The sequence below is a fragment of the Pongo pygmaeus genome, chromosome 1, assembly GCF_028885625.2.
Source record: "Pongo pygmaeus isolate AG05252 chromosome 1, NHGRI_mPonPyg2-v2.0_pri, whole genome shotgun sequence".
In the NCBI taxonomy this organism is placed as follows: Eukaryota; Metazoa; Chordata; class Mammalia; order Primates; family Hominidae; genus Pongo; species Pongo pygmaeus.
The window spans coordinates 100,112,668-100,138,698 of NC_072373.2; the positions used below are offsets into that span (position 1 = coordinate 100,112,668).

Consider the following 26,031-nt stretch of genomic DNA (forward strand, 5'->3'; position numbering starts at 1 on the left):
CAGCACTTTGGGAGGCCAAGGCAGTCGGATGACCTCAGGTCAGGAGTTCGAGACCAGCTTGACCAACATGGCGAAACCCCGTCTCTACTAAAAATACAAAATTAGCCAGGCGTGGTGGCTCATGCCTGTAATTCCAGCTACTCGGGAGGCCGAGGCAGGAGAATCGCTTGAACCCAGGAGGCGGTGGTTGCGGTGAGCTGAGATTACACCATTGCACTCCAGCCTGGGCAACAAGGGCAAAACTCTGTCTCAAAAAAAAAAAAAAAAAAAAGAAATGGAGGGGCTGGGCACAGTGGCTCATGCCTGTAATCCCAGCACTTTGGGAGGCTGAGGCAGGCGGATCACCTGAGGTTGGGAGTTCGAGACCAGCCTGACCAACATGGAAAAACCCTGTCTCTACTATAAATACAAAAATTAGTTGGGCATGGTGGCGTGCGCCTGTAATCCCAGCTACTTGGGAGGCTGAGGCAGGAGAATTGTTTGAACCTGGGAGGTAGAGGTTGCGATGAGCTGAGATCACGCCACTGCACTCCAGCCTGGGCAACAAGAGCAACAAGAGCAAAACCCCATACCGCCCCCCGCCCCCCCCGCCAAAAAAAGATATACATGTACTATACCTAAAAGCAAACATGAAAACATTAATACTGGTTTTAATACTGGTTCCCTAAGAAGCCTTCAGGGGTTAAAGAACTAGATAACCATAAAAAATATTCCACTTGAAGAGTGAATTAGTCACATTTTATGAAGCACTATCACATAATTATCTAATTTCATTCTCAAAAACTTGACAATATAGAGAACAAATCATATCCACATTTTATAGCTAAGGCAACAGAATTTGACATTAAGTGTCTTGCCCAGATTGCACAGCTAATAAGCAGCACTGCCCAGCCTCCTAACTTTATATTCTTAAGTCTAGTACTTCCTTCACTATATCCAAAGGTAAATCCCACAATTCATTCCTGTTTCCAAGTCTCATATTCATGACTGTGAAATAAATAATTTTCGGTAGAGAATTTGTATTCCTGCTACCAGCAGCACTGTCCACGCACTTCCCCAGATAGCATATACTAAATACTCATCAATTTAATTAAACAGATGATCAGGAAGAATTTACTGCCAACCATTTAAAAATGGATTCCAAAAAGAAACATAAATTATTTAAGGCATTATTCACTGATTAGATCTTACATTCCATTGCTCTACTTAAATAGTATAAATAATCAGGAGTTGGCTAAAGTTTTACAATGTTTTACAAAGGATCACCTACCTCCCAGACTAGTACACATTTGTTGGTTTTCTTCACAGCTTCCTCATCAGACTCCTCATCATCTGGAAGAGAAATCTTGTTATAGACTTAGACTTGAGATTCAGGTTCTAAACAAACAATATTCAAGTCTACCCAAACTCTCTAAAATATTGTCACCCTTTTTATGTTTTGGACCAAGTGTTTTCTTTTCTGTTGCTCTTTATTTTCCCCAAATTAGACCTGAAGCTCCAAGTAGGCAGTAATATTAATTGATACAATTAGCATTTACTTAGCACTTGTTATGAATCAAGAGCTCCACCAGGTACTGGGAATAAGGAAATAAAAGACAAGCAGTCAAGAATAAAAACTTGTCCTAGGCACTTTGGGAGGCAGGCTTCATATGTCAACGTCATATATTACTCTCAAAAAACTTTCGCCCAATGGAGGAGGAGGGCAGATATACCAAATCAAAATTATCAGCCAGCATGGTGGCTCACACCTGTAATCCTAGCACTTTGGGAGGCTGAGGTGAGTGGATCACTTGAGGTCAAGAGTTTGAGACCAGCCTGGCCAACATGGCAAAACCTCATCTCTACTAAAAACACAAAAATTAGCCAGGTGTGGTGGCAGGTGCCTGTAATCCGAGCTTCTCAGGAGGCCGAGGCAGGAGAATCACTTGAACATGAGAGGCGGAGGTTGCAGTGAGCCAAGATGGCGCCACTGCACTCCAGCCTGGGCAACAGAGCAAAGACTCCATCTCAAAAAAAAAAAAAAAAAAAAAAAATGCACGTGTAAAACAAAATAAAGTATTTTTTATTCTCAGGTATCTTAAGATGAACTCTCTGCAGTTTTATTTATATTTTTATTTTTTTGAGACGGAGTCTTGCTCTGTCACTCAGGCTGGAGTGCAGTGGTATGATCTTGGCTCACTGCAACCGCTTCCCAGGTTCAAGTGATTCTCCTGCCTAGGCCTCCCGAGTAGCTGGGATTACAGGCACACGCTGCCATGCCCAGCTCATTTTTGTATTTTTTAGTAGAGACAGGGTTTCACCATGTCAGGCTGGTCTCAAACTCCTGACCTCAGGTGATCCACCCGCCTCGGCCTCCCAAAGTGCTGGGATTATAGGCATGAGCCATCACACCAGGCCTCTCTGCAGATTTTAAATGCTAATCCAGGTCTTCAAAGACGAGAAGAATGAACACTAATGGGAGTATGATGGCCAGAAGAATGTAAAATATAGACAGTCCTTGACTTACAATTTTTTGCCTTGAATATAGTGGGAAAGTGATAAATATTTAGTAGAAAATGTACTTCAAATTTTAAATTTTGAGATTTTCCTGGGCTAGCAATATGCAGTAAAATACTCTTACATGAGACAAAAATAGGCTTTGTGTTAGATGATTTTGCCCAACTGTAGGCTAATCTAAGTATTCTGAGAAAGTATAAGGAAGGCTAGGTTGTTATGATGTCCTGTAGGTCAGATGTATTAAATGCATTTTTTTTGAAATGGAGTCTTGCTCTGTCGCCTAGGCTGAAGTGCAGTGGTGCGATCACAGCTTACTGCAACCTCCGCCTCCCAGGTTCAAGCGATTCTCCTGCCTCAGCCTCCTGAGCAGCCGGGATTACTGAGGCCCACCACCACGCCCCGAATTTTTGTGTTTTTAGTAGAGACGGGGTTTCATCATGTTGGCCAGGCTGCTTACAAACTCCTGACCTCAAATGATCTGCTCGCCTCAGCCTCCCAAAGTGCTCGGATCATAGGTGTGAGCCACTGCGCCTGGCCTTAAATGCATTTTTGACTTAACAATATTTTCAACTTATCTTAGGTTTATTGGAACTAACCCCATCATAAGTTGAAGAGCATATGTGTGAGTATGTACATGTACATGTATGTGAGTGTATTGTGTATGTGTATGTGTGTGTGTGTACGTGTATGTGTGTATGTGTGTGTATGTATGTGTATCTGTGTGTGTATATATGTATCAGGCAAAAGAAATAGTTTGATCAAAGCAGAGCTTTTTTGACCTGAAGATCTTTTTGGCTTCAATCCTTAAAAAAAAAATCAAATAATAATATAATATAGACACTGTACACATGAATGTATAGCTTACTAGATTTGCTTTTTCTTTTTTTTTGAGACAGGGTCTCATTCTGTCACCCAGGCTGGATTGCAGTGACACAATCACAGCTTACTACAGCCTCGACCTCCCCAAGCTCAAGTGATCCTCCCACCTCAGCTTCCTGAGTAGCTGGGAATACAGGTATGTGCCACCACATCCAGCAAATTTTTGTACTTTTTGTAGACATGGGGTTTCACCACATTGTTTGCCCAGGCTGGTCTCGAACTCCTGGCCTCAGGCAATCTGCCTGCCTCAGCCTCCCAAAGTGCTAGGATTACAGGCATGAGCCACCATGCCTAGCTGCCTGCTGAATTTTTAAATACTGAATAAATTAATGTAACCAGTACTCAGATCCAGGACAGACAAAGAAACCAGCTGGTAGAAAAGCCTTAAATGATAGGCAAAAAAATAACTTTCATTCATGCATATAATCATGTAGTAAATATTGTATGAATGTCTAGGAGGCTCAAAGTCTAAATGGGTCTTTCTAAAATTCCTGAACACTATCTAGTGTTATCAAGAGTGTCACAGGGAGGGAATAAGATGAACGGACAGATGCACCATCCCCACCTCCCACAGCTCTCCCACTTAATCCCCTCTAACCCCCATTCACCATCTCCCTTCGTGTTAGATGTCTGTTCATCCCACTTTATCCGATGCAGCATAAGACGCTTAAATTTCTTCTGGGCCTTGGGGCCTGGAAACAGAGAAGAAGAATTTTGCCAGAACTGTGGAAGACGATGGGGTAGAAAGAACCTCTGAGCTCAGACATTAATGTGGTAGTTGAAGCAATCTCAGGAACCACATCTTAGGGCCTTCTACTCCAAAAAACACAGACGCAGAGACCTAGCATATTATATCAGATATGGCACTAAAATACTATCTTTTTCTCCTTTCTCCCCACAATGCTAATCACTCTAAGCCTAGGGTTGTCTGGGGACAGTCTCCCTCAAGTTTTTCAGACTCACCCCCTTCCACTACTACCACGTTGACATCCTTGTGCAGTACCACCACCCCTGTCAGGTACAGTTGCCCAGCATTGGCTTCAATCTTGAACTTCTTGGCTGGGTTGCTCAAATTTCGAACTCTGGAGAAGGGAAAGTTTAGTTATGTCTTCCATTTTAGCATCAGCAGCTGCCTGAATGGAGTGGCAAGTAAAGAGATGAATCCAAAAAGGGTTCCTCTCTATAAACAAAGGCCTCTGGAGTAAACAAATAGATGAATGCTTAAAAGGTAGAGTTGATGAGTCTAGAAATATTTCCACACTCTTACATTTCTTCAAAGTCTAGCACTTTACATTAACCATTACATTACTAACCAAAGTTTACTCTAAGAATCAGGGAGAGGTATTTACTATCATCCAAAAATACTTACAATCTCATCGTTCTTGACAATGTAAAGACCTACAGACTTTTTGTCCTCTAGACCCTTAGACTCTTATAACATAGGGTTACTTGGCTGGGTGCGGTGGCTCACGCCTGTAATCCAAGCACTTTGGGAGGCCAAAGTGGGTAGATCATGAGGTCAGGAGTTTAAGACCAGCCTGGCCAACATGGTGAAACCCCATCTCTACCAAAAATACAAAAATTAGCCGGGCGTGGGGGTGCGTGCCTGTAATCCTAGCTACTCAGAAGGCTGAGGCAGGAGAATCGCTTGAACTTGGGAGGCAGAGGTTGCAGTGAGCCGAGATCGCGCCATTGTACTCCTGCCTGGGCAACAAGACTGAAACTCCATCTCAAAATAAATAAATAAATAAATAAATAAAATATATATATATATAGGATCACTATATAGGCACGAAAATTTTCTAGGACGATATGCGAAAAACTGTTAATAGCAATTACCTAAAGAGAGTGGTTCTAAGGGATCAGAGAATAGAAAGGAGACATTTTGAATAAGTGTTCTTCTGTGTTGTCAGACAATTTTTTAAATCTTAATAAGCATTCACTATTTTTGTGATAATGTACCACTTTTATAATAAAGAACTAGTTAATAGAAATAAGCACATTTTAAAAATAGAATATACACATGTACTCAACATAAAAGAATAAAAACATTAAATCAACACAAAGGTAGAAAAATATTTATAACATGTAAAATGCATTTTGGAATGAGGATGAAACACAGCAATACATCAGGGTAAGGATATGACTACTGAGGAAAGAAAATTTGTAATGCTTCCATGGATGTTGGAAGCAAACTCAGACCATTTAAAAAAAAAAAGATGAAAAAAAATAGAATGATATTTTATAGTTCTCAAAGGACATACAATCTTTAGCTCACATCTTGGCCTGAACAAGTACATTGATTTGTTCATTTTTTCAGAACTAATATTCCAGTTAAAAAAAAAGAAGACTTGAGAGGGAAGAACTGGGTAACCATAAACATAAGTCATTAACCCTCGCTATTTTACAAGATTTACTAGCTCTTGATCCACACTAGGGTCATTAAAAGAGAGTAGGAACTGGTGTTAGGTATGCTTTTAGGCCACAATGATTCTGCCTCAAGCACTTGGAAAATGTTTTAGTAATTCTAAGGGGAAGTTTGGCCCAGTATGGACACCTACCTATATACAGATATGTGTACCCCCTGTGAAATGTCTTCTTTAAGCTTTTTAATTTTCTTGACCTTTCTCTGTTCTGCTGTGAGTTTTCGGGCAGCATTGGCCTCTTCATGCGCTCTGTCGTGACAGGAAGGACATCCACAAGTGAGAAAGGCATTGAAGATCAGAGGCAGGGCTGAGGGAAAGAGAGAGCAACGGAGAACTCTCCCCTCCCTCCAAATATGGACCCCCCATAAGAGTTTGGGAAAGGTACTTGCCCGAGGTTTCCACCCAATCCCATGGCACTTACTTCTGTCTTTTTGCCATCTGAGCTCTGACGTGGGCTTCTACCTTCGTGGGGTCTTGAACAGCTTCTGTTCCTAATACTCGCATCAAATTAGAAATTCTCACTGCAGTGAAGAGAGGACAACAATCAATCTTTGATGTCACTTCTCCAGCTGGAGTAACTTGTTATTTCTTCCATACCAATTCACATTATTTACCTATTTCAAATCTCTGCTCTAAACTCTCTTCCTCCAATAACTCCTATCTTGAAAATCCCACCCAATCACTTCAGCATTTGCAGAAGTTCACACAATTAAGTTGAAGATTGGTATGCATTTACATTATCTGAAAATTTATGAAGATGTGGAACTTAATTTCTTTCATATTTTTCACACTGATCACAGCATCTAGTGAAAGAGCTTATACATAATAGTGCTCAGTCAAAATACTGCTGAACGAGAATGTAACTACAGGGGCAAGTTTTTTATCCTGTACTTTCATTGTAAAAATTAAAACATTAAGAATTATGTACATAAAAAGTCTACGCAAATACTGCAACTACTATCTCCATGAATTTGAAGACCTGTATTCTCCCAGGAAAACCAGAGTGTTGTATGATCAGTATGCTTAAAAATAAGCCATAAATAGCCTCTATAATGAATGTGTTGACCTATCTTAATATGAAAAGATGGTAGAAAACTTGGAGAAAAAAGACCCCAAGAATAATTCTTAGAAACAGAAATCACTCAAACAGAGAGAGATGTTAAAGTTCCTCCAGGATTAAAGACATAAACTTGCCACTCTTTTTAACAGCAGAGGCCACTGAGAAATGCACCTTTGGGTTCTGGAGGAGGCATCAGGCCCAGCCTGACTTTTTCTTGTAGTTCCTTCTGTGCTTCCCTCCTTGTTTGTCTCCGAAGTTTTTTCTGTTCCTTCTTGGTAAGATACACTCCCAGAGTAACTGGTGTGTCATTGTCAACTGTCAGGCAGAGATATTAGTATACCAAAGCAATAAGAACACATATATATATATTTTTTTCTCCCTCACTCTGTCACCCAGGTTGGAGTGCAATGGCACGATCTCAGCTCACTGCAGCCTCTGCCTCCTGGGTTCAAGTAATTCTCCTGCCTCAGCCTCCCGAGTAGCTAGGATTACAGGCACACGCCACCATGCCTGGCTAATGTTTGTATTTTTAGTAGAGATGGGGTTTCACCATGTTGGCCAGGCATGAGCCACCAGGCCCGGACAGCAATAAAAATATTTTAAAAACCTAGGTAAATATCAATATCATTAAAAGAAACTTTAGGCTGGACGCAGTGGCTTATGCCTGTAATTCTAGCACTTCGGTAGGCCAAGGTGGGAGGATCGCTTGAGCCCAAGAGTTCGACACCAGCCTGGACAACCAAGTGAGACCCAACTCTATTATAAACATTTTATGTAAAAAATATATTGATGCAAGGTGTGGTGGATCACGCCTGTAATCCCAGCACTTTGGGAGGCAGGGGCAGGCAGATCACGAGGTCAAGAGATCGAGACCAGCCTGGCCAACACGGTGAAACCCTGACTCCACTAAAAATACAAAAATTAGCTGGGCGTGGTGGCACACACCTGTAGTCCCAGCTACTCAGGAGGCTGAGGCAGGAGAATCACTTGAATCCGGGAGGTGGAGGTTGCAGTGAGCCGAGATTGTGCCACTTCCCACTGCACTCTAGCCTGGCAACACAGCGAGACTCCATTTCAAAAAAAATATGTGTGTGTGTGTGTGTGTGTGTGTATAAACTTTAAATAGAAAATGAAGAAAACTCGTTAATAAGGGATCAGTAAGATTAAAATCAGTTCAGGCCTGGTGCCCGGCAGTATGGCTATGTTTTTAAAAAACATTCTTATCTTTCCTGTTATTGAGATGGAGTCTCGCTCTGCTGCCCAGGCTGGAGTGCAGTGGCGCAATCTCAGCTCACTGCAAGCTCCGCCTCCTGGGTTCACGCCATTCTCCTGCCTCAGCCTCCTGAGTAGCTGGGACTACAGGCACCCGCCACCACATCTGGCTAATTTTTGTATTTTTAGTAGAGATGGGGTTTCACCTTGTTAGCCAGGATGGTCTCGATTTCTTGACCTCGTGATCCGCCCACCTCGGCCTCCCAAAGTGCTGGGATTACAGGCATGAGCCACCTCACCCGGCCTCTTATCTTTCTTAAGTAGTGTTCTTAGTTGTTTTCCTTTAAGCTGTTAAACCCCCTCATTCAATGATACCTAGCAAATGTAGAAAACAAAATTAGGGCCAGGTGTGGTGGCTCACGCCTGTAAACCCAGCACTTTGGGAAGCCTAGGTGGGCGGATCACTTGAGATCAGGAGTTCAAGACGAGCATGACCAACATGGCAAAACCCTGTCTTTACGAAAAGTTCAAAAACTAGCCAGGTGTGGTGGCAGGCACCTATAATCCCAGCTACTCTGGAGGCTAAGGCAGGAGAATCGCTTCAACCTGGGGGGGTGAAAGTTGCAGTGAACGGAGATCGTGCCATTGCACTCCAGCCTGGGTGACAAAAGCGAAACTCCATCTCAAAAAAAAAAAAAGGCCGGGCACGGTGGCTCACACCTATAATCCCAGCACTTTGGGAGGCCAAGGCTGGCAGATCACTTGAGGTCAGGAGTTCGAGACCAGCCTGACCAAACATGGTGAAACCCTGTCTCTACTAAAAATACAAAATTAGCTCGGCGTGGTGGCACATGCCTATAATCCCAGCTACTCAGGAGGCTGAGGCAGGAGAATCGCTTGAACCCAGGAGGCAGAGGTTGTGGTGAGCTGAGATCATGCCATTGCACTGCAGCCTGGACCACAAGAGCGAAACTCCTTCTCAAAAAAAAAAAAAAAAAAAAAAAAAGAAGCAACTTTGTTTCCCAGTTTCAACTTTGGGAAACTAACAAAAAGCCCTTTAGAGTTAGCATCCCTCACAGTGGGTAGTGGAGCATATCACATCTAATAACACACCAACCCAAGAGTTTAGCTCTTGCATTTGCATTTAGCTGTGGATGCCACAACATGTGGATTCTATAAAAGGACCAAGCTGAGGGCTGTTTCCTAGGAACAATCAGGGAACTGTAAATGTAAAGCTTCATGAAATTTTGGGGGTTTTTTCTTTTTTTTTTTTCTGAGACAAGGTCTGGCAGTATCATCTAGGCTGGAGTGCAGCAGCACCATCTCAGCTCACTGCAACTTCCACCTCCCAGGCTCAAGCCATCCTCCACACCTCAGCCTCCCAAGAGGCTGGGACTACAGATACACACCACCATGTCCGGCTGATGTTTTATTTTTTGTAGAGATGGGGTTTTGCCATGTTGCCTAGATCTCGAACTCCTGAGCTCAAGCAATCTGCCCACCTCAGCCTCCCAAAGTGCAGTGATTACAGGCATGAGCCACCATACCCAGCCAAATTTTTTTTCCTTGAGATGGGTCTCACTGTGTTGCCCAGACTGGTCTTGAATTCTTGGCCTCAAGCAATCCTCCTGCCTTGGCCTCCGAAAGTGTTTGGATTAGAGGCATGAGCCACCATGCTTGGCTGTCTCATGAAATTCTAAGCACAGGAATATGCACTTAAAATGTATGTTCACTGGTCAAACCACAAACTATTGTCAGGAAAAAACTGAATTAAAAAAAAGAATTACACATGGATAGTGGCTATTGTATTGAACAGCACAGATACAGAACATGTTCCTCACTGTATAAATTTCCAGTGGATAATGCTGCTCTAGAGACTTGATTCAGGAATCTATACATTACCTGGAGGATTGAGCTGGGCTGGATGTTCAACAAGATTTGTGATTCCAAAATAATCTTCTCTCTTGGGATTTTCCTCTGTACTAAAATTGTAGGAAGAAAAGAAAACACGATACGTGGGTAGAGATGATTCTAAGAGAGGAGTCTCAGAAATACAATGAAAAAACCCATTCTCTATAATGGGTTCTTGTGCTTGATATACCTAAAATAGCACTTATGTACCTAAAATATATAGTTAAATTACACATAATTTTCATGATGAGAAAACTGAGTCCCTCTATGGTTGAACACACTCTCCACAGCAATCATTCTCAACCTTTTTTCTACCATGCCACAGCTGATAGACGCTATGTTCTCTCATTAGTGACAGTAAGTCCCTGGAACAGTGGCTGACAAAGAATGGGCAAGGAAAGGCTAAGACAAAATCTACTAAAGCCATGTATCAGAATGATGGAGCAGGGCCAGGTGATATGGCTTATGCCTATAATCCCAGCAGTTTGGGAGATGAAGGCAGGTGGATCACCTGAGGTCAGGAGTTTGAGACCAGCTTGGCCAAAGAGTGAAACCCTTGTCTACTAAAAATATAAAAACTGGCCAGGTGTGGTGGTATTTGCCTGTAGTCCTGGATACTTACGAGGCTGAGCTAGGAGAATTGCTTCAACCCAGGAGACAGAGGTTGCAGCGAGCCGAGATCGTGCCACTGCACTCCCAGCTCGGGCAACAGAGCGAGACTCTTAAAAAAAAAAAAAAAAAAAAAGGCCAGGCGTGGTGGCTCACGCCTGTAATCCCAGCCCTTTCGGAGGCTGAGGCGGGCAGATCACCTGAGGTCGGGAGTTTGAGACCAGCCTGACCACCATAGAGAAACCTCGTCTCTACTAAAAACACAAAAAATCAGCCAGGCGTGGTGGTGCATGCCTGTAATCTCAGCTACTTGGGAGGCTGAGGCAGGAGAATCACTTGAACCTGGGAGGCGGATGTTGTGGTGAGCCAAGATCGCTCCACTGCACTCCAGCCTGGGCAACAAGAGTGAAACTCCGTCTCAGAAAAAAAAAAAAGATGAAGCAGATATATTTAAAGCTCTTCAAATGTGTCTTATATCCTTTTTTTTTTTGAGACAGAGTTTCACCCTGGTATCCAGGATAGAGTGCAGTGCTCATGATCAAAGCTAACTGCAGCACACACCCTCCTGGGCTCAAGTGATTCTCTCACATCAGCCTCCTGGGTAGCCAGGACTACAGGTACAAGCCACCATGCCCAGCTACTTTTTTTTTTTTTAATCTTTGTAGAAATGAGGTCTCACCATATTGCCCAAGCTGGTCTTTAACTCCCGGGCTCAAGCAATCCTTCAGCCCTCAGCCTCCCAAAGTGATAGAATAACAGGTGTCAGCCACCGAGCCCAGCCTTATATGATATATTTACTATTATCTCACCTACCAACTAATAATCCTTGCTCTATCACAGTGAGATCTTTAGGAAAGGTAAACACCTATAATATGTAGCAAAAGAATGTAATTAAGGAAAATAATGCTAAAAACAGGCAACAATGTGTAACAGAGCAAAAAGAATTCTAGACTTTGCTTTTGTAGATTGTGTCCCTGGTTATCCTACATTAACCCCAAAAGCTAAAAACAGCCTATATGATACATCACTTACAAATGCAGGAGCTTGGCCAGGTGCAGTGGCTCATGCCTATAATCCCAGCACTTTGGGAGGCTAAGGCGGGCGGATCACCTGAGGTCAGGAGTTTGAGACCAGCCTGGCCAACATGGCAAAACCCTGTCTCTATCAAAAATACAAAAAGCAGATGGGCGTGGTGGCACACACCTGTAGTCCCAGCTACTCGGGGGGCTGAGATTCAAGGAGAATTCAAGGAGAATCTCTTGAACTCGGGAGGTGGAAGTTGCAATGAGCTGAGATCGTGCCACTGCACTCCGGCCTGGGTGACAGAGTGAGACTCCCTCTCAAAAAAAAAAAAAAAATACGGGACCTTGTGTACAGTTACTTATCTCTCTTGGATTTAAAAATTTTAATTAATGAATGAGTACCATCCTTCCCACTAAAACCATAGCTTTACTAAAAGGTATTAACTTGAATCTTAAACTCAGCTGATTAAAAACTGTTTTTTTAAAAAGGTACTAAAACAAACTCACAGATCAAAGCCATTGGGGATTATGTAAGAGTCCCACCACTCAATTTCAGGAATATCTCCTTCCTTTAGCTCCTTCTTAGGAGCAATGAGGGCAAGCCTAGTCGAAGTATGGATGCCTGTTTTTCGAGCTGCTTGTGAAATCTCTGCCTGTAGCTTCTCCAGTTGAGCCTAAAAACAAGATAATCCAAGACAGAAAGATAAATTGGAGTCATAGAAAACAGAATTTGTAGAATCTCCATTTTTTTTTTTTTTTTTTTTTTGAGACGGAGTTTCGTTCTTCTTGCCCAGGCTGGAGTGCAATGGCATGGTCTTGGCTAACAGCAACCTCCACCTTCCAGGTTTAAGCGATTCTCCTGCCTAAGCCTCCTCAGTAGCTGGGATTACAGGCATGTGCCACCACCCTCAGCTAATTTTGTATTTTTAGTAGAGATGGGGTTTCTCCATGTTGCTCAGCCTGGTCTCAAACTCCCGACATCAGGTGATCTGCCTGCCTCAGCCTCCCAAAGTGATGGGATTACGGGCATGAGCCACTGTGCCTAGCCAGAATCCCAGTTTTTTGTTTTTTTTTTTTTTTTTTTTGAGACAGAGTCTTGCTCTGTCACCCAGGCTGGAGTGCAGTGGTGCGATCTTGGTTCACTGTAAGCTCCGCCTCCCGGGTTCATGCCATTCTCCTGCCTCAGCCTCACGAGTAGCTGGGACTACAGGCGCCCATCACCACGCCCAGTTCATTTTTTTGTATTTTTAGTAGAGAAGGGGTTTCACCATGTTAGCCAGGATGGTCTCCATCTCCTGACCTAGTGATCCGCCCACCTCGGCCAAGAATCCCAAATTTTAAAACACTTCCGTGTTGAACTCTTTACACCTAACACAAGTTCATAATTTCTGAAAGCTTAGAAAGGAGTTGTTCTGCTTTATTTTATCCTTTATTTAGTTCATTTACATAGATCTCACCTTCAACCCCTCCCTTTACTCCACAGTATATGCCTGCAGTAAATACACAGAAATAGAATTTTATGGCTGGGTGTGGTGGCTCACCCCTGTAATCCCAGCACTTTGGGAGGCCGAGGCGGGAGGATCATGAGGTCAGGAGATCGAGACCATCCTGGCTAACACAGTGAAACCCCGTCTCTACTAAAAACACAAAAAAATTAGCCAGGCGTGGTGGCGGGCACCTGTAGTCCCAGCTACTTAGGAGGCTGAGGCAGGAGAATGGCGTGAACCCAGGAGGCGGAGCTTGCAGTGAGCTGAGATCGTGCCACTGCACTCCAGCCTGGGTGACAGAGCGAGACTCCGTCTCAAAAAAAAAAAGAATTTTATGAAAACCTCACTTTGAGAGGATAAAAAGAAGGCAAAGGTCATTCAATATACAATCAATTCAACTCTCCAGGTGCACTGTCTGCATTAAATTTTAACTATAGGCAAGCCTTCCTTAGTCACTCAGAATGTTTCAAATTGTTTCCCTCCACTTAGTTGTATGTGGAGAATTTTCAAACTCAATTTCATAATATTTCCACTTATGTAGAAACGAATTAGGAAGTAAAATCTGCTAAAAAAAATTACGTATTATAGAAATAAATATATATACATATTTTTTGAGACAGAGTTTCACTCTTTTGCCCGGGCTGGAGTGCAGTGGTGCGATCTCGGCTCACTGCAACCTCTGCCTTCCAGTTTCAAGTGATTCTCCTGACTCAGCCTCCCAAGTAGCTAGGATTACAGGCACCCGCCACCACGCTCGGTCAATTTTTGTACTTTTAGTAGAGATGGGGTTTCATCATGTTGGGCAGGCTGGTCTCGAACTCCTGACCTTGTGATCCACCCACCGTGGCCTCCCAAAGCGCTGGGATTACAGGCTTGAGCCACCTTGTCCGGCACATTTTTCAAAGTATTCATTGCTTTAAATCAGGGGTCCCCAACCCACCAATCTGTGGCCTTTTAGGAACTGGGCTGCACAACAGGAGGTGAGCAGCAGGCAAGCCAACAGAGTTTCATCTGTACTTACAATTGCTCCCTATTACCTGCATTATGGCCTGAGCTCCACCTCCTGTCAGATCATCCGTGGCATTAGATTCTCATAGGAGCGCGAACCCTATTGTGAACTGTACATGTGAGGGGGCTATGTTGCACATTCCTTATGAGAATCTAATGCCTTATGATCTGTCACTGTCTGCCATCACACCCAAATGGGACCGTCTCAGCAGGAAAACAAGCTCAAGGCTCCCAGTGATTTTATATTATGGTGAGTTATATAATTATTTCATCATATGTTACAATAAAATAATAATAGAAATAGGCCAGCACAGTGGCTCACGCCTGTAATCCCAGCACTTTGGGAGGTCAAGGCAGGCAGATCACAAGGTCAGGAGTTTAAGACCAGCTGGGCCAACATAGTGAAACCCTGTCTCTACTAAAAATACAAAAAATTAGTCAGGCATGGCAGTGCACGCCTGTAGTCCCAGCTACTCAGGAGGCTGAAGCAGGAGAATCGCTTGAACCCAGGAGGCAGAGGTTGCAGTGAGCTGAGATTGTACCACTGCACTCCAGCCCAGGTAACAGTGCAAGACTCCATCCCCCTCTCTGCCCAAAAAAAAAAAAAAAAAAGGCGGGTGCGGTGGCTCACGCCTGTAATCCCAGCACTTTGGGAGGACAAGGTGGGCAGATCACCTGAGGTCATGAGTCCGAGACCAGCCTGACCAACATGGAGAAACCCCATCTCTACCAAAAATACAAAATTAGCCAGGCGTGGTGGCACATGCCTGTGATCCCAGCTACTCGGGAGGCTGAGGCAGGAGAATCACTTGAACCTGGGAGGCGAAGGTTGCAGTAAGCCGAGATCGCACCATTGCACTCCAGCCTGGGCAACAAGAGCGACACTCCATCTCGAAAAAAATAATAATAATAAAGTACACAATAAATGACAATAAATGTAATGTGCTTGAACCATCACGAAACCATCCTTACTCCAGGGGAAAAATTATCTTCCATGAAACGAGTCCCTGGTGCCAAAAACGTTGAGGACTGCTGCTTTAAATGACCTATTTATCTAATTTCCTAGAACATAGAGATTCAACAATGTTTTCTTGTCAGCTTCTTAACTTTTTCCAAATTCTGTGTTATACTCTAAGCCAGATACCTTTGTCCGTAATCGCTGAGCAATCTTCTCAAATTTGCCCTTGTCATGGAATTTAAAAGTGCGTCTCTGGCGCTGGGAAGGGGCAATGGAGACTCGGGGGTCAAAAAAGGTATTGGATTCCATGTCTTCTGATGGCTTTTCCTTTAGTTGTTGCTTGAATTGTTCCCTCTTCACAGCACGAATATTGGCTTTCAGAGTAGGCATGCGGTGTGTCAGCTCAATCTCCTTGCCTGTTGCATCTACAGTGCGCCCTTGCTCATCCAGGATCAGTGGTGTAGGTTTTGTTTGGTCTTTTAACTCCACCTTCCTGAAAAATAGCCCACAAAGAAATAAATCCTGTATGGAACACTAAGGCAAGCAAAAAACAAAATAAAGCCAGGCGTGGTGGCTCAAGCCTTGAACCACAGCATTTTGGGAGGCCAAGGCAGAGGGATCACTTGAGCCTGGGAGTTAAAGACCAGTCTGGCCAACACAAGGAGACCCCATCTCAACAAAAAATTTAAAATTAGCTGGGTGTGGTGGCATATACCTGTGGTCCCAGCTACTTAGGAGGTTGAGGAGGATCACTTGAGCCCAGGAAGTCGAGGCTGCAGTGCCTTCTCTATAAGAGTTATTTGGATGGACGGGCGTGGTGGCTCACACTGTAATCCCAGCACTTTGGGAGGCTGAGGCGGGTGGATCGCTTGAGCCCAGGAGTTCGAGACCAGCCTTGGCAACACAGTGAAACCCCATCTCTACAAAAAATACAAAATTTAGACGGGCACCTATAGTCCCAGCTACTGAACCTGGGAGGCAGAGGTTGCAGGGAGCCGAGATCACTGCACTCCAGCTTGGGCGACAGAGTGAGACTCCCTCTGAACAACAACAAAAAAAAAAAAAAAAAAAGAAAAAAAAGGACAATAAAATAATTCTAGGGAACAATCTCATCAGTGAGTAATACCACCTTTTTTTTTGAGACATGGTCTCACTGTGTTGCCCAGGCTAAAGTACAGTGGCACAATCACAGCTCATTGCAACCTCAACCTCCCAGGCCCAAAGAAATTCTCCCACCTCAGCCTCCTAAGTAGCTGGAACTACAGGCATGCTCTACCATGCCTGGCTAATTTTTGTATATTTTAGAGAGATGGGGTTTTGCCATGTTGCCTAGGCTGGTCTTGAACTCCTGAGCTCAAGCAATCTGCCAGTCTCGGCCTCCCAAAGTGCTGGGATTACAGGTGTGAGCCACCGCGCCCTGCCAATAGTACCTTGATTAAAAATATCAAAGTGGATATTTCAGTAGACAGGACAACCGAATGAAATGAGTTGATAAATTATATGAATTTATAATCCTATCTTTCATTATCCCTGAATTCTTATGTCAGTCATGGGATGCCAGACCATTGACTAGTTGCAGAGGAACCTCAGATCTAATCTCACACAATGTGGTTTAATGGATAAATCTGAGTTTGAAACCAGGAAGGAAACCTGGCTCTACTCCTAGCTCCAATATTAGATTAATAACCTCAATCTCAGTTATATCAATCATAAGAAGATAATAAACCCTGCAACAGGGAAGACAGAGAAAAAATTCAACTGGTTAATCAATCACACCTAAGAAATATGAAACTGTGAGAAATGATCTAGGTTCTGTGGAAAAAGAGGATCAGTAATATTTTGTTTGTTGTTTTCTTTGAGCCAGAGTCTCCCTCTGTCACCCACGCAGTGGCACAATCTCAGCTCACTGCAACCTCTGCCTCCTGGGTTCAAGCGATTCCCCTGCCTCAGCCTCCCACGTAGCTGGGATTACAGGCATGCACCACCACGCCTGGATAATTTTTGTATTTTTAGTAGGGATGGGGTTTCACCATATTGGCCAGGTTGGTCTCGAACTCCTGACCTCAGGTGATCCACCTACCTCAGCCTCCCAAAGTGCTACGATTACAGGCCTGAGGCACCGCGCCCAGCCAGATCAGTAACATTCAAAGGTATTTATTGCTTCTCAAACTTCAGAAATGAAAAGGTATTCTATGAAATAGAAACTCACGGGGGAGCAATGCCCATGGCATGGAGATTAGCCAGGCCCACCATGTTGGCATTGCCGATGAGTCCTGGCTTCAGTGCCAGCTGGGCTTGGATTCGAGCTTGTAGTTCAGCTGCTTTCCTTGCCTTCTCAATGGCATCGTTCATGAAAGTGGCAGCCTGGGAGGGCTGAATAGTGTTGCCAATTGGAAGTCGCTCTGGTTGGGAGGAAGAAGGAGTCTTTGGCTGTGAAATAGAGAAAAAGAAATCAGAGGAATTAAGACAGGCAGACAAATACACATACATACACACAGATACACACACACATCGTGGTAGACTGTAGCAGATAATTATGAAGTGAAACATGCAGTCACCTCTTCTAGTCTCTCATTTTGAGTGGATGGCAAGAAATTCTGTGCCAAAGATTATTCTGTTCAGAGTAATCTAGACACAATACCTGAGGTGTAGGGGGGCTAATGAAGCTCAGCTGTTTTTTCCTCTCCTCGATTTGTCGTGTTGCTGCCTCCATCATCTGTTTGATCTGCTCTCCAGGAAAAAAATTGAAAAACTGTTATTTCTCCTTTTTACTTCTCCCATTCAGGTTTTTAAACCCATAAGGCTCTCAGGTCTAGACACTTAAAATTTTTTGAATGACTATACCACATTCTGCCTGCACCATAGTGCAAAAAATGTAGTCAAGATAAGTGAGCACTGGAATTTTTCAACCCATGTTCCTAAAGCAAGATTAGCATATTAAGTAGTAATACAGTGTGATGATTGAGACTCTGGAGTCAGAGAAACCTGAGTTTGAATCTTAACTCTGCCACTTAATGCCTTTGTTACCTTGGATAAGGAACTTAGTCTCTAAACCTCCTAAGTGTCTAGAAGGGGGAAAAAAACAGTACCTACCTTATAGGTCTAGTGTAACCACTTAAATAATGCATGCAAACCTAACAGAACCTACACAAAATATTATACTTAATTTTTTTTTTTTTTGAGATGGAGTCTCGCTCCGTCATCCAGGCTGGAGTGCAGTGGCGCGATCTCGGCTCACTGCAAGCTCTGCCTCCCCGGTTCATGCCATTCTCCTGCCTCAGCCTCCCAAGTAGCTGGGACTATAGGCGCCCACCACCACGCCCGGCTAATTTTTTGTATTTTTAGTAGAGACGGGGTTTCACCCTGTTAGCCAGGATGGTCTCGATGCCCTGACCTCGTGATCCGCCCACCTCGACCTCCCAACGTGCTGGGATTACAGGTGTGAGCCACCACGCCCAGCCTATACTTAATTTTTTTAAAAAATCATGATATTAGTACTTGAACTACTAGTTTGGGAAACAAGAGACTATGGTGCAAAGACCTGCTCCCTAGTCTCTATAAACCCCTTCTGTCCTAAAGAAGTTCAGAATGATAAGCTTTGAGGGTATGGCCAAACAACTCCTCTTGCATTTTGCAAAACAGACCTGTTCTTAAACTGCTTCAAGATATTTTTAAACATTTGTCTTTAACATTTTTTCTTGAATAGGTGATATATTCAAAATTCAAAAATTACAGAAGGGTCAGGTATGGTGGCTCACGCCTGTAATCCCAGCACTTTGAGAGGCTGAGGTGGGTGAATCACTTGAGGTCAGGAGCTGAAGACCAGCCTGGCTAACATGGTGAAACACCGTCTCTAGTAAAAATACAAAAATTAGCCGGGTGTGGTGGTGGGCGCCTGTAATGCCAGCTACTCAGGAGGCTGAGGCAGGAGAAGCGCTTGAATCCAGAAGGCTGAGGTTACAGTGAGCCAAGATCATGCCACTGCACTCCAGCATGGACAACAGAGGGAGACTCCATCTCTAAATAAGTAAAGAAAGAAAATAAAAAAATTAAAAATTACAGGGCTGGGCGTGGTGGCTCATGCCTGTAATCCCAACACTTTGGGAGGCCGAGGCGGGTGGATCATGAGTTCAGTTGTTTGAGACCAGCCTGCCCAACATGGTGAAACCCCATCTCTACTAAAAATACAAAAATTAGCTGGACATGGTGATGCACATCTGTAATCCCAGCTACTCAGCAGGCTGAGGCAGGAGAACTGCTGGAACCCAGGAGGCGGACGTTGCAGTGAACTGAGATCACGGCATTGCACTCCAGCCTAGGCAACAGTGCAAGAGCGAGACTCCGTCTCAAAAAATAAAATAAAATAAAATAAAATGAAAAATTACAGGCTGGGCCTGGTGGCTCACATCTGTAATCCCAGCACTTTGGGAGGCTGAGGCGGGCAGATCACGAGTTCAGGAGTTCGAGACCAGCCTGACCAACATGGTGAAATCCCGTCTCTACTAAACATACAAAAAAATTAGCTAGGCGTGGTGGCGCGTGCCTGTAATCCCAGCTACTTAAGGGACTGAGGCAGAAGAATAGCTTGAACCCGGGAGGCAGAGGTTGCAGTGAGCTGAGATAGCGCCATTACACTCCAGCCTGGGCAACAGAGTGAGACTCCGTCTCAAAAAAAAAAAAAAAAGAAAGAAACATAACAAAAGGATATGTTGTGAATACGTCCATCCCCATTCTCCATAAAAAACATCATTGGGCCTGGCGCGGTGGCTCATGTCTGTAATCCCAGCACTTTGGGAGGCCGAGGCGGGCGAATCACGAGGTCAGGAGATCAAGACCATCCTGGCTAACATGGTGAAACCCCATCTCTACTAAAAATACAAAAAATTAGTCGGGAATGGTGGTACGTACCTGTAGTCCCAGCTACTCAGGAGGCTGAGGCAGGAGAATGGCATGAACCCGGGAGGCAGAGGTTGCAGTGAGCCAAGAACGCGCCACTGTACTCCAGCCTAAGTGACAGAGTGAGACTCCATCCCCCCCGCCGAAAAAGAAAATAATCGGCTGGGCGTGGTAGCTCATGCCTGTAAGTCCAGCACTTTGGGAGGCTGAGACAGGAGGATCACTTCAGCCCAGGAGTTCAAGACCTGGGCAACGTGGTGGAACTCTATCTTTAAAAAAAATACAAAAATCAGCCAGGCATGGTGACCTGTAGTCCTAGCTACTTGGGAAGCCAAGGTGGGAGGATCACTCAAGCCCGGGAGGCAGAAGTTGCAGTAAGCCAAGATCTCGCCACTGAACTCTAGCCTGGACAACAAAGTGAGACCTTGCCTGAAAAACAAAAACAGGCTAGGCACGGTGGCTCATGCCTATAATCCCAGCACTTTGGGAGGCCAAGGTAGGCAGATCACTTGAGGTCAGGAGTTCCAGACCAGCCTGGTCAACATGGTGAAACCCTGTCTCTACTAAAAATACAAAAATTAGCCAGGCGTGGTGGCAAACGCCTGTAATCCTAGCACTCTGAGAGGCTGAGGTGAGTGCATCACCTGAGATCAGGAGTTCAAGACCAGCCTGGCCAACATGGTGAAACCCCGTCTCTACTAAAAATACAAAAATTAGCCAGGCTTGGTGGTGGATGCCTGTAATCCCAGCTACTCAGGAGGCTGAGACAAGAGAATTGCTTGAACCCGGGAGGTGGAGGTTGCAGTGAGCTGAGATCACGCCACTGTATTCCAGCCTGGGCGACAAGAGCAAAACTCCATCTCAAAAAATAAAAATTAAAAAAAAAAATCCACAATAAATACAGACCCATGCACCTTTTGCCTCTTCAACTCACAAAACCACTTTGCTTCCAGTACCTAATTACTAACCTGGAGCTTAGTCAGCATGCCAGGGCTCTCTGATGGAGGCCCAGGGATCACCTCTGGCTCTTCTTCCACCTCCTCAAAACGGGGTATTCGTCGCTTCTTTACTCCTGATGATTCTTTAGAGATCTCAGAGTCATCACCAAACACCTCCTAAGGGAACCCAAGATGAAAGAAAAGCTGTATCCCTCCCCGTGGGGAGAAGGGAAGAATTATCCTAGCCCCTACCAGCATTTTCTGGCTATTCCCAGGGGAATATGACACAACCTTGCAAATAGCCACCTGCCAGAAGCAGGGTCTACTAGACTCTCCACCAAGTGGACCATCTCACCCAACTTCAACATTCTCCTAATCCAGTCAAACAAATTTCATTCCCATGTTCTTATAAATGTTCCCATCTCAAGGTCTTTGCAAATGCTACTGCCCACATTTATAATGATTTCTCTCAACTTTTCCACAACCCCTGTTCCAAATCCTGCCTAAAACTCACCTCCTCCAAGAAGTTTTCCTCATTATAACCTTATCCCACTCTGATTAAACTTTTGTTTCACATTCTCTTAGCATGTAAGAGTTTGGTTCATATTAGGTTAAATTACATTGTTGATATTCTGTTTGCCAAGTGTTAAGTATTTCAATGTTAGTATAGTTTTCCCAACTAAGTCTAAGCTCTTCCAGGACAGGGGCTTTCTCTTTCTTCTTCAGTAATCCCCATTAACACTTTGTTTTCATCAAACAATGGGAACTCAAATATGATGACTAATTTGCAAGGTGAATTTAACAGGACCGAGAGTGGCCAACTGGAAGGGACAATGGGAAAAAGCAAATGTACACACCGGTGGTAGGCTTTGGGTGACATCCCCTCTTCACTAGGAGGGCTCGTGTTTTGCAAGGACATATCCTCGGCCAGGGGCGAGCGCTTCCTGGAACTCCTACAGTTCAAGAAAAAGGACTCTCCCATAATATATTGTGTGGGGTGGGGACCTGAATGGACCAAAAATGGGACCCGTATCCCAAGGCTATCTAGACACCTCCTTCAAGAAGCCATTTTTATTAATCCCACCCAATGTAGTCACTTCATTCACAGCATGCCCTCAAGCACTCATACAGAAGTATGCCCTACTGGCCAGGCGCAGTGGCTCATGCCTGTAATTCCCGCACTTTGGGAGGCCGAGGCAAGTGGATCTTGAGGTCAGGAGTTCGAGACCAACCTGATCAACATGATAAAACCCCATCTCTACTAAAAATACAAAAATTAGCCAGGCATGGTGGCATGTGCCTGTAATCCCAGCTACTCAGGAGGCTGAGGCAGGAGAATCGCTTGAACCTGGGAGGGGGCGGTTGCAGTGAGCCGAAATTGTGCTACTGTACTCCAGCCTGGGCAACAGAGTGAGACTCACCCTCAAAAAAAAAAAGAAAAGAAATATGCCCTATCGTGATATAATCTTCACTGTACAGATCTGTGTATACTGTGGATCAATCATTCCACCTTAAATATAACACAATTCAACATAGGTCTGAAATTCTATAACCAACCCTAAAATTTACATGAAACTGCTACTTAGATTTTTTAATACGTGAATATATATTTTGTGATACCCCTGCCTCTTCTAAATTGCAACTCCTGGGCCCAAGAGATCCTCTTGCCTCAGCTTCCCAAGTAGCTAGGATTACAGGCATATGCCACAGTGCCTGACAAATTACAAATTGTTTTAAGGCAAGGACTATCTCTCCTTCTCTGATCACCCTACAGTGCTCCAAACACAAAGGGCACAAATCTCTCTGTTTTTTTTTAGCTCCATAGCCTGGCCAGGGGACCAAGCAGACATTACTTATTCATTCTTTTCTCTCAGGAAAAGTAATGGGATAGCCAAGGTATCAAAAGAACTTTGGAAGGTTTGATAGGAGTCACAGAACATTTTTGTTTTCTAAAGAGAGATACTGGGAAATGAGTAAAAAGATAGGCTACTTGATACTGCTAATACTGAAAGAGGCCAGGATCAGTCGGCAACTACAGAATAAAAAGTGTAGTAGTTAAGGGGGTACTGACAACTCCTCCAAGTGTTTCACTCATGGCACCAGAGGACCAGCAATATGCCATAGAGCAAATGGTAAGCTCTCAAGAATATAATAAATAATAGTTATTTTTTGGTATTCTATCTACAAGTGCATTGCAGAGAAACCTCTACAAAGAAGCAACAATGAGGTCTACAGCTCAGGTACCAGTGGAGTCACATTCTAAAACAACTTATTAGGCCTCAAATAAATCAAACATAAAATCTTAGAGCAGTCAGTTTATAAGTAACAGCAAGAAGGAAAAAAGGAAATATGGAGAAACATGAGAACCAAAACTCCTGTTATCTAAAAAAAGACAAAGCTGCCAATTATTTCTTTGGATATTTCAACCCATGAACTTAGAGGTAGTTCAGATGGTGATGACACAAATTCACCTCTCCTACTTCAATGTCTAAGTACCTCTCTTGAACATTTGCTGCTCTAAATAGAGGATATCAACGTGTGAACTGGTAAGCTCAGCAACTCTGTTACCATTCAAAACAGTCCTGAGCTCATTAGACAGTAAATTATAACCTACCTTTAGCTCTCGTTTTCTGCTCCTGTCACTGCTAGACTTGGAATGCCTAGAGCTTCGGCCTTCCTCCACAGCCTCAAACAGTTTGTCCACAAATCGGAGAGTAGAATCATCAAGAAAAGGTTTCAGATGATCTGACAGGAAGAAAGGCGGTGGTAGGGTTGGAAAGGTAAGAGTACATAGTCTAATACTAGGCCTATAACAGGTACCAACACTGGAATTTTATTCCCAGGAGTGAAACAAATTTTAAATTTTTTGTAGGATTCCCATCTCTCCTACATTGAATGACCTTGCCCTGTGAGATGAAAATAGTTATAATTTTTTGGAATGGGAAGTGGTGCAGTCAGAGCAACCTGTTTACGTTGAACATCAAGTTTAAGATGAATAACCACCCTCACCTTTCCCAAATAGCAAGTTGTAGAAGACTACCATTAACAAAATCTACCTCCTTCAAGCTTTTTCATGTATTTCGTAAAGATTTTTATATGTTGAGATGTTCAATCTGAATCTGAATATGCCTATCTGACTTAAGCATACTTCCTAAGTAAATTTAACTTAGGTGACTTAGTATGGTAGCCAAAGGAAGATTTAAAATCTATCACAATAACATAAAAAATAAGCAATAAAAGAAAAAGCAAATTATTATTTAGCCTATTTTCACTATAATACAGGTGAAAATAAAATATGGCCTGCCCTTTTTTTAGATGTTCCCAACAGAGAGAACTTTGGGGAAGTTCAAAGCAGTGTTTGGGGTCACCCTATATGTTAAGACAAAAGATGCAGAAAGGTACATACCGGCTGCCTTCTTCTTGTCCATGCCCTTCCCCACACAGTTCAATGCTGCTGTGACCACTGTAGGCTCTGAGAAACCCAGGACCCTCTTCACTGTCTTCTCTATCCATGGTTTCAGCTCATCCAGCTCCCTCTTTGACAGTGCCATTTTTCAGGAAAAAGAGAACAATAGCTCAAACAGGACTCAATACTATACCTAAAAAAAAAAAAAAAAAAAAAAAGTTAGAGAATAAGAAAAGACTAAAGTGGGCTCGGTGCAGTGGCTCATGCCTGTAATCCCAACACTTTGGGAGGCCAAGGTGGATGGATTGCCTGGGGTCAGGAGTTCGAGACCAGTCTGGCCAACATGGTGAAACCCTCTCTCTACTAAAAATACAAAAAAATTAGCTGGGCGTGGTGGCATGTGCCTGTAATCCCAGCTACTCGGGAGGCTGAGGCAGGAGAATAACCAGGGAGGTGAAGCTTGCAACAAGTCAAAATCGCACCACTGCACTCCAGCCTGGGTGACAAAGCGAGACTCTCTCTCTCAAAAAAAAAAAGACTAAAGTGATCCAGGGAAATGGTTAGTACATCAGGAATGCATTCCCCACCCCTATTCTCAATCCCTAGACAAGTTTTTCCAACTCATTTGAAGGCAAATATTTTCCCCAAGAACCATATCTCAAAGCAGAAAGAGATCCCATTTGATTTTTAATTCTAACTCTTAAGTTGATCAATGAAATCTGCGGAATAAACAAACTTTGTCAATAAGCTAAGTCTGAGAAATTAGTTCTAGCTTCTTTCTTGATCCTGTCATATCAACAAGGACTTGCAAACCTAGTAACACTAAAACAGAACTAAAAAAGCCAATCCAGAGGCCAGCTTTTCCATTCTTCCTACTTCCAGGCAGGCATTCCCTAACCCAACCCTGACTTATGTAGGATTCCCTTCTTTTAAGGTATGCAAGTAAAAGAGGGTTTATCTAGGTCAGTCATCCTAGATATTAAATTAAATCTCATGATCTTTAAGAATGTTCTGGCCGGGCGCGGTGGCTCACGCCTGTAATCCCAGCACTTTGGGAGGCTGAGGCGGGTGGATCACGATGTCAGGAGTTCAAGACCAGCCTGGCCAAGATGGTGAAACCCCATCTCTACTAAAAACTACAAAAAAAAATTAGCTGGGCATGGTGGCAGGCACCTGTAATTCTAGCTACTCGGAGGCTGAGGCAAGAGAATCCCAGGCAGCAGAGGTTGCAGTGAGCCGAGATCACGCCACTGCACTCCAACCTGGGTGACAGAGTAAGACTCCGTCTCAAAAAAAAAAAAAAAAAAGAATGTTCTGTCACATTTCTCTGTGGTCATATTCATCCCAGTGGGAATTCTGCATACAGGTAATTATCATGTTCAATCTACAGGGTCTCCATCAGCTGACTTGATGATCCTTCAGCTCAGAAAAGAATACCCTCATTTTTCTTTTGAGACAGAGTCTCACTCCGTTGCCCAGGCTGGAGTGCAGTGGCGTAATCTTGGTTCACTGCAACCTCCACCTCCTGGGTTCGCTTGATTCTCCTGCCTCAGCCTCCCAAGTAGCTGGGACTACAGGCATGCACCACCACGCCTGGCCAATTTTGTAGTTTTAGTAAAGACGCGGTTTCACCATATCGGCCAGGTAACTCCTTACCTCAAGTGATCTGCCCACCTTGGCCTCCCAAAGTTCTGGAATTACAGGCGTGACCCACTGCACCTGT

At 43.8% G+C, this 26,031-nt stretch overlaps 1 protein-coding gene across 3 annotated transcripts in view; it reads right to left on the minus strand.

Annotated features, from left to right (window-relative positions):
* Positions 1–26,031, minus strand: part of PRPF3 (pre-mRNA processing factor 3) — a 30,639-nt gene that overhangs the window by 2,721 nt on the left and 1,887 nt on the right. The window contains exons 2-15 of one of the 3 annotated variants that reach the window (XM_054474449.2): positions 24,309–24,501; positions 23,517–23,647; positions 20,933–21,079; positions 17,710–17,793; positions 17,278–17,498; positions 15,255–15,561; positions 12,123–12,289; positions 9,976–10,055; positions 7,033–7,176; positions 6,223–6,322; positions 5,937–6,050; positions 4,339–4,457; positions 3,984–4,067; positions 1,271–1,332 (exon numbers count right to left, since the gene is read on the minus strand). In XM_054474449.2, the coding sequence (XP_054330424.1) occupies positions 1,271–1,332; positions 3,984–4,067; positions 4,339–4,457; positions 5,937–6,050; positions 6,223–6,322; positions 7,033–7,176; positions 9,976–10,055; positions 12,123–12,289; positions 15,255–15,561; positions 17,278–17,498; positions 17,710–17,793; positions 20,933–21,079; positions 23,517–23,647; positions 24,309–24,453 (1,905 nt within the window). In that variant the 5' untranslated portion in view covers positions 24,454–24,501. Of the gene's footprint in view, positions 1–1,270; positions 1,333–3,973; positions 4,068–4,338; positions 4,458–5,936; positions 6,051–6,222; positions 6,323–7,032; positions 7,177–9,975; positions 10,056–12,122; positions 12,290–15,254; positions 15,562–17,277; positions 17,499–17,709; positions 17,794–20,932; positions 21,080–21,759; positions 21,856–23,516; positions 23,648–24,308; positions 24,502–26,031 lie in introns of those variants that run through there. The other 2 variants (XM_054474453.2, XM_054474451.2) reach the window with 2 other exon arrangements.